General features: G+C 44.0%; 1 protein-coding gene across 6 annotated transcripts in view; it reads right to left on the bottom strand.

Moving 5' to 3' along the window:
- Nucleotides 1-18: 18 nt before the first annotated feature.
- sgms1b (sphingomyelin synthase 1b) overlaps nucleotides 19-8167 on the bottom strand; it is a 31531-nt gene continuing 23382 nt past the window's right edge. For all 6 annotated transcript variants that reach the window (XM_064319897.1, XM_064319904.1, XM_064319912.1 and 3 more), the window contains exons 2-6: nucleotides 6595-7418; nucleotides 6328-6445; nucleotides 4498-4651; nucleotides 3833-3999; nucleotides 19-3319 (exon numbers count right to left, since the gene is read on the bottom strand). In XM_064319897.1, the coding sequence (XP_064175967.1) occupies nucleotides 3146-3319; nucleotides 3833-3999; nucleotides 4498-4651; nucleotides 6328-6445; nucleotides 6595-7190 (1209 nt within the window). In that variant the 5' untranslated portion in view covers nucleotides 7191-7418 and the 3' untranslated portion in view covers nucleotides 19-3145. The remainder of the gene's footprint in view (nucleotides 3320-3832; nucleotides 4000-4497; nucleotides 4652-6327; nucleotides 6446-6594; nucleotides 7419-8167) is intronic.

Below are 8167 nucleotides of genomic sequence, written 5' to 3'. Positions count from 1 at the left end.
CATAAAAACACCCATGGCTCTGAAGCAAGGAGTTTTATTTGGTTTCTCTGTTTCAATGGGCCTATGTGGCTACACCTTTGACTGGAGTATTATTGCCAATGTATACAATGTATTGTTAATGTATTGTACTCATGGAAAAGACTGGTAGAACAGACACACACAGCATGTTCTGTAAATACATACATATACATTACAATGAGAACATACCTGGGAAACCTTTCATAATCATTTACCGCAACACAATTTAATCATCCACAGTTATTACCTTAGTCCATTATAACTCCAGCCAATAAATGCTTCTCTGAACAGGACTAATGCAGTTAACCCTCCATGCCATTCAACAGACTTGAATCTTACACTCCTTACACATCACATTTTACACTTTTATGCAGGTCATACTTCACAACCTGAACCATTTTCAGTTGCTCAAATCCAACCGTGTACCCCCCATTATAGTTACACCACGGGGTCGGAATTGTCTTAGATGAGGGTCACACAGGAGCGAGCCATGTTCAAGTGGAACCAGTGTTCTTCAACCACACTAATTTATCAAACTCTCCTGCACTGCCATTTTAGAGATTTGCCTTGAAATGCTGTTGGGTTAAGGAACCTGCCATTGGGCTGATGCGTGGTGTAGCAGGGATATATGACAGGGACTGAATGTCGGTGGCTGACTGTGGCTGGGAGCCCTGCAGGGTGACGTATGATTGGACACATCGTCAGCCAGTCAATGAGGGACCGCAGTCTGGAGGGTTTCCCCTAGCTCAGTGCTCTCCAGACTCCGGAGCACAGATCATATAATCTGACAGCATTTCCCAACGTTCCTAAATTTTCAATTTCCAGCCCATTGAAACAAAGCTTTCAAACTGTATGCATCTTCTGAAAATGCAGTAAGAGTAGTGACATTTTATCTATTGTCTGTAGCGAGGGACATTCTGTACTGTAACAGAGCACCAGAACTTTCTGTTACCATCCAAAACCTCCAGTAGTTAAAGGTGCAGTATTTAGATTTTTTCTTGTTCATATTTGGTAAAAAAAATTCCTTCATATCCCAACAGATATCAATAAATGACAAGCTTTAAGAAAAAGATTCAGTCTCTCAGACTGCCTCAGACTCTGAAATCAGCCACTCTTAAATTTCACTGTGCCTAAATCTTAATAACCAATCAGGACAGCTCTCTGCAAGGGGGCAAATCAGGACAGGTCTCTGCCTGTCAATCATGTTCTGCTGTCAGAGCAGAAATACTGCAGAGACGGTGCTATAGCTAGCCTAGAAAACAGAACAAGAATAGCAGAGAAAAATCTGTCAAAATTACCAGTTCCGCTTTTGACTACAATGGCATATACTGATAAAAAATAAATTGTTATATTCTTCCTGTGAATGAGGTATGATGTGCTTCACTCTCCCTACTTCACATTTCCACGGTGGGGTCCTCTCTACAGTACTCAGATGACAGGCAGCACACATGCATGTGTTTGCAGGGTGGGCCTTGTGGAGAGAGAGCTACTGGACGGGGGTAGAACTTTTTTTTCTAAAATCTAGGTCTCTCCCTCATTTCTTCAAACTTACATACCGCACCTTTAAGAATAGAGAGTGGAAGGCAGACAGGAGCTGAGTATCTGGTTGCTCAAAATAATCTGTGCAACGTACACAATGCATTGGGGCAAGCCCATTTCAAAACCATGTGCAACATTAAACAAAAAAATATGGATAAGTAAAAGCTAGAACAAACAAAAAAATCTGAAAGTTTGAATTAATTTTTCTGTAAATGGCACAGGGTATTAACAATAATAATAATAATAATAATAATAATAATAATAATAATAATAAATAAAATACACGACTCCAAACAAAATTTTCAGGGTGTGCGGAAGTTTGTCATTTATTTGCTTGTCTCCCTAACATGACATCACTGACAGCAGTTTCTCTCATTGGGTAGTTTGCAGGTTAGCTCTGAGGTATAAACTTGAGGAGAGGAGAACAGGGACGGGTGGGGGGGAGGTGTTAGGGGGATGTCACATTCTTTTTGTCAGTCATGCAGGTGCCAAGGGGCAAGACACCAACAAGACCTCTCCCAGCTATGACTCTCACCCTACTTCTCTTTCCATTGTATGGACCCGGGACTCAAATAGGAGAGAACCCAAGCCACACAGCTGTTTGGCATAAACAAACAGGGCAATAGGACAGCAAAGATGATAGAAAAAAAAATAGAACATTCGGATTGAAAAATTTGGAATTCTCGTTTTGTTGAATTTTTCAAGCTTGCTTGCCCAGGAAAGACATTTCTACAAACTAAATTTCTTACATTCAGAAAATGGATAAAACATTGAGGTTGTTGTCCTTCATTCAACAAACCTTTTGCGAGACAGGCTTTGGGTAACCGCTTTGACACAGCAACGCCTTTTCTCCATTGTTTAAACCAAAGTAATCATGTACCACTTTACACCGCTATTAAAATAAACATAAATACATAAATGAGCACGCCAAAAGACTGTACAATCAAGATGAGGAAGGCACTAGAAAACATGAAATACCATTTTATATTTGTGTCTGTTTGCTATGCTTTCATCAAATGTAAAAATCTAAAAGTCTCTCTTTTTAGCATTAGTTTGAAAAATAAACCTGTGATGCACATAGAAAAATCTTTTTGCACCTCTGTCATGTTTATCGAGGAGTTACAAAAATGTTATTCTTTAAAAAAAACAAAACAAAAAAACCACATTTTCTTAAATTTTTTTATATACATATTATACCTTTGATACTGGGAAACTCATACTAGAAATTCCAGACTTCCATCCAAATTTCAAAGAGAACGGTATACTTTTTTTTTTAATTACATGGATATACTTGAAATGCGACAGACCTACAATGAAGCACTCGCTAATCGCAAAATACAAAAAAACCTACCGATAAAAGTAGTGCTCATAACGTGTTCTCTGATCCGTTCCAAAATGAAATTCTGAGGAGAACAGGGGGTCACAGTGCTGATACCTTCGACAGTGGGCCCGTCAAAAGTCATCACTAACGGAGGAACAGCGAAGGGTTCGCAGGGCATCTTCTTGTGATTGGATTGTAGCACTTCGGGGCAAGTCTCTGCCGGTCCGTTCCCCAGCTTGGGACGCGCCTGTCGCGTTGCGGCGGTCACTACGAGTCTATCCTGCTGTACTTGACGTGACCCCAGTGCAGAGGGGAACGCCAGGAGAACGGCAGCTCGTAGTTGCGGGGGACGATGCCCTGTACGTTCCGTTCGAAGTACTGGAACATTCGGTACCACCACACCCTCGCGAAAAAGTTACTTTGAGACGTCTCCTTCAGCACCTGAGGGAGGAAAGCGATGTTCAGGTCAGTCGCCGTTGAAAGGTACGCTCAAGCCCAAATATCAAGCGGTTACCATCCATTCTCTAGATATAGAAAACCGACTAAGAGTTAAGGATCTCGGTTCATTCAACAGCAAATTAAGATCCTATTTTTTGTGGAGAAATCAAATACTGGTTTATGTGCTTTATTACCATGTGTGGTTTATTAAAAATATCACTATATATAATCAAAAATCTAAAATGAGAAATCAAAAGATTTTAGCAGTCAAAATTACTACTAACATGCAGATATTGAATGTCCTGTTCTTTTGCTTGTTTTTAATTAGTATTATCATTTACAGACAAATTATTTAAACATGTCTTTAAATTAATAATACACACAGTATTCCCAAAAAAATTCCTAAAAAAAGGCAATACCAGATCAATTAAAGAGCTCCAGTTCATTGCCCATTTTCCCTCCATGCACAAGTGAGAGTCATGTTAAAAAGAAGGGTGTCCAGAACTCCAGACCTACCTGCTGGTTGGCCATGGTGTGGTACCACCAGAACAAGCGTGTTGTGATGTAGTACGCCACAACTACATCCACAGTATAGTGGTCATGCGCCAGCAGAATGCAGATGATTCCTACAGCACTGAGAATCCAGCAGAGCCAGTGGTACCACCAAAACCTCTTTGGGGAATCTAGAAGAGAAATACGAACATTTATACACAAAGGCTAAAATTTACCACATCCACAACTGCACTCTTACACATATACCGGAAGGTTAAATGCAATACAAATTGTAACCCAATGGAAAATTTGAAAAGACAACACAAAACATATTGACAGTGTATGTCATCAGAGAAGCATGCGCAACAGTGGCAACACTTCAGGTCAATAAAACCATTGAATTTTTCAGTTATTGTCTGTGCTCTACACAGACAATAACAGCTCATTTCAGTACCCGCAATACAATTCTTCAAATTTCCCCCAAACCCTTTAAGACAAAAAAAAAAGCACATTCATGTTGATATTTAGTTAAACTGAAAGTACAGCACTCCGCTGGGCTCGCCATTCATTTTAGATTTTTGTTTTTTTAAAACCGCCCACCAGATGTCACTGTTACTTCAAAACAACCCAGACGTGCAGAGGCCTTAACACAAGACAGCACACTGTGTTTAAAAAGAGCAGAAACTTACACTCTTTGATGAACAGGTACGTGAGCGTCAGCATGACGGTGTGGCCGCTGTACAGGTAGTCTCCGCACATGTTGTGAGATCCCGTGATGGACAGGCCTCCTCCCGCGATCATCTTTAACACCCTGCGCATCTGGGCCTCCCAGTCCCCGAACAGCTGCGGAGGCAAGGGGCACGGATCGCATCGTTAAAGCGCGCTTCTGAGGCTGCTGGGGAGCTTGTCCCGTTAAGGTACTGCTCTAGTGTATGGACTAGCCCCGTGATCTGCAATGGGGTCTGGGCCAAGATCAGCAGACACACAGGGCAGCACACAATTGGCTCTAGTAATGCTCGGGGGGTGGGGTGGGCAGCTTGCATCCATGAACCCATTGATCGATCAGGCACCCACAATCCGCCAGTTAAGCAGCACATTAACTGTGCTACTCCGCCTTTTGTCTGTGCGGACCTGACTTGTGAACAGCGGTGTGATTGCGGACATTGTGCTTCAGAGGAGAACACAGGCCTGCCTGTGCTCTCGAGCTGACAGTGGAGGTCTTGTGAATGACAGAAACACACCCAGGTATTCCAAACTGGACGGTACAAGCAGATAGAAGCATAAACATGCACATATTTCTCTTACAGTTCTAAACCTGCAGCAGAAACAATATGACAGTGGGTCAGAGCAAAAACGTCGATTTTTGCTACAAATTCACTTCTTGAACAAGGTCCTCTGGAAATCACGCATCATGCCAAACCACTTAAGGCTTTGACAAGCATTGAGGCAAAACCCGTGTGCTTTTCTGAGAACAGTGGAAAGTTCTGTTACAGATGGTGGTTTTCTAAACCGGGAGGGGGGGGAAGGCTAACTCAATTTTCTTGGCCGCGTCGCAACAGGAAAACAAGCGAGCGGACCAGCGAGTGAAAAGCTCTCGTTGGTCTCCTAAGATGGCGAGCGAGCGTGTCCCGCTGGCCTCTCTGCGAGAGGATCTCTCGGCATGCGCAGGTCTACGCCCTGACCCCTACACGCCCCATAACGGCTCACAGCTGCGAGGGCTGGAATGCACTCTCTGGGGGACACGGGCTTTTCGCTTCTTCACAACACCTCCATGGCAACCGTGCAACCACTTCCTGCTTCACAACACATACGCCTACTTTCACTTCACTCTACCTTTAACAGTACAAACGATTTAACATCAGATCAGATGTAATATCAGTAAGGCCAGCAATTATCTATCACAAAAAAAATTATTCAGCTCAGGCGTGGACAGGTGATATACCGCATGTGTTACACACTGACAAAATTATTCAAGTGACAAATGTATGTTTAAAGGCAATTCTTAAAATGGCAATAAGCAAGGCCCGGTTTGCAGCAAACATACTGTTCCGTCCTGTCCTGAGAGCCTTATCAAATAAATCTGTTCGAAGCAACAATTCTTACGACATGTGATAGGGAGTTGGCACACAACTATTTGATGCCACTCGTTGAGAGTCCTCACTTCCATGTAGCATTAGACTGATACTTGCTTGCCCTGTCAAGACTGCAAGACTGGAAACCACTTAAGTCCAAATCCGGGAAGCTTAACTTTCAAGTGTGACAGTTTATCAAGTGATACAGTTCTCAAGTTCTTACTTGTGTCACAGTGGTTTGGCCTCTTTTTTGAAGTGCGATATCAAGAAAAACAAGACCAGGTCAAAACCTAGTATATGGCTGGACCGTATATGGGTGTGCGACATTGTGGTAGCACAAGCACTTTGGTTCTAGCATTAGCACGCAAGTAAAGTATACTCTATTGCCATTTTGCTGTTCCACACATGAGAAATATTTTACTTTTTTTAGCACGATGGATGGCTTACCTTTGGAGCACACTTGAAGTGCATCCCTGGTACTGGAAGGGTGGTGACATACATGGTGATACATCTGTACAGGTAGAGTGTACCAACAATGAAGAAGAACCTCCGGCCAACAATGGACCTAAAAGAAAAAGTAGCAAGTGGGTTATCTAAATATGACATGATGCACCCAAGACATCTCCCAAAAGTAGCTTTTGTCAGCTATAGGCCATTTCAGTGACAAATAAAGGGGAAATAAAAATAAGATCGTAGCCTCGCTTTATTACATACCTGTATTTCAACAGCACCCACTGCAGCAGCCATAGGCCGACCAGCAACATGCCGTTGATCTCGCAAATGGAGAAGGCCCATTCGACTCTGTCGAAAATGTCAAAGAACTTGTCGGGCAGAGGGGGGTCCAGTTCCTTGGGGGGGACGCGCTCGTGGACCACGGAGATCATGATGGTGGTGAGGACGAAGCAGCACACGGCGTAGCAGAAGGCCACGGCCGTCTTGCCCCACTCCAGTGGGTAGGGCGAGCGCTCCGGCTCGGGGACGGGGATCTGGACGGCGTCCTTGCGGAAGCCGTTGAGCGCGCCGTTCCTCTTGCCCTTCCCGTCGCCCGCCACCACCGCGTGGCCGTTGGCGTGCCCGTTCTTGTGCGCCTCGATGTGGTGCTCGATCTTCAGGGTTTCCACCTTCTCCAGGAGCTGCGTCCCGCCGTCCGAGGTGACCAAGGACAGGGGCGGGCTCTGGAAGTCCTCCCTGGTGAGTTCCAGCAGGGCCTGGCCGGTCAGGGGCCCGCAGGCCTCCAGGTACTCCTGAAACCCCTCCTCCGTCAGCCAGCGCGACACCTCCTCCTCCGACCACAGGATCACGTTTTTCATTTCGGTGTCGGGGGGGCGAAAAGGAGCGAAAGGGACCCGAATGGAAATCAGGAGCGATTTGATTGGTCTACAGTACTCAGACTCCTCCCCTGGTCGTGTTCATCACGTATGAAGGACATTGGGCACAGACACTCAGAGGATGCGGCCACACTCAACTACTGAAGGTTTCGTCCACTGAAGTCTTCTACCATAGACTACTTATAACAGCACTGCAGAGAGGCCTCTTCCCTAAAAAAAGACAGAAAAGTAAGTTACTAATTTTAGCTTCCAAGTCAGATACACAGAGGAGTCTTACAATATAATAAATCATATTTCATTTCATTATGATGACAACTGGCCCAAACATTTTGCAGGAAATGCTCAACTTTAGAATCAGCTGTGAATAACTGGATGAGGAGCACAATATTTACATATGCCTTTCTTAAGCGTTAAACTACACAATGCAACATAATGCACACTTCTTTACAGCACTGTTTCTGCGAGGAGCGTGTAAACAAAAACATAGTGATTCCTCATCCCTGGGCACTTCTACAGCACTGCCTCATATGGAGTATCAAGAATGTGTGCCGGTAGAAACCAGGCCCAGCTTCCAAGTAATGGAGAAAAATAAACAGAAAAACACCCACCACGCTCAGATATAACTGATTTGTGACTGAGGTAAGCAAATTCTAGTGCTTCAGTGTACCCTCAATCACTTTTTAAATCACTTAATAGCCGTGCACCAAAATACCGCGGTGACCTTTTGGTGTGCTGCATACTTCACAACCGTCCTGTACAGACTGGCCAACTCACAGCCCCCAAGACAGGACAGGGTATTCCACAGCACATGCTGTACAATGTAATGGGTCTCATACTCTGATACTCACTACCACAACAGTAGAGTTTCTTCATCTTGGAAATACAGAGCAGCCAGAATCACACAAAATAGGCAATCAGGTGAAAACAGAAGAAAAAAAAACGCCAGAAACAATATCTAA

The sequence above is a fragment of the Anguilla rostrata genome, chromosome 2, assembly GCF_018555375.3.
Source record: "Anguilla rostrata isolate EN2019 chromosome 2, ASM1855537v3, whole genome shotgun sequence".
Classification (NCBI taxonomy): Eukaryota; Metazoa; Chordata; class Actinopteri; order Anguilliformes; family Anguillidae; genus Anguilla; species Anguilla rostrata.
The sequence above is the reverse complement of the archived record's forward strand: the minus strand, read 5'-3'. Positions and strand labels throughout refer to the sequence as shown.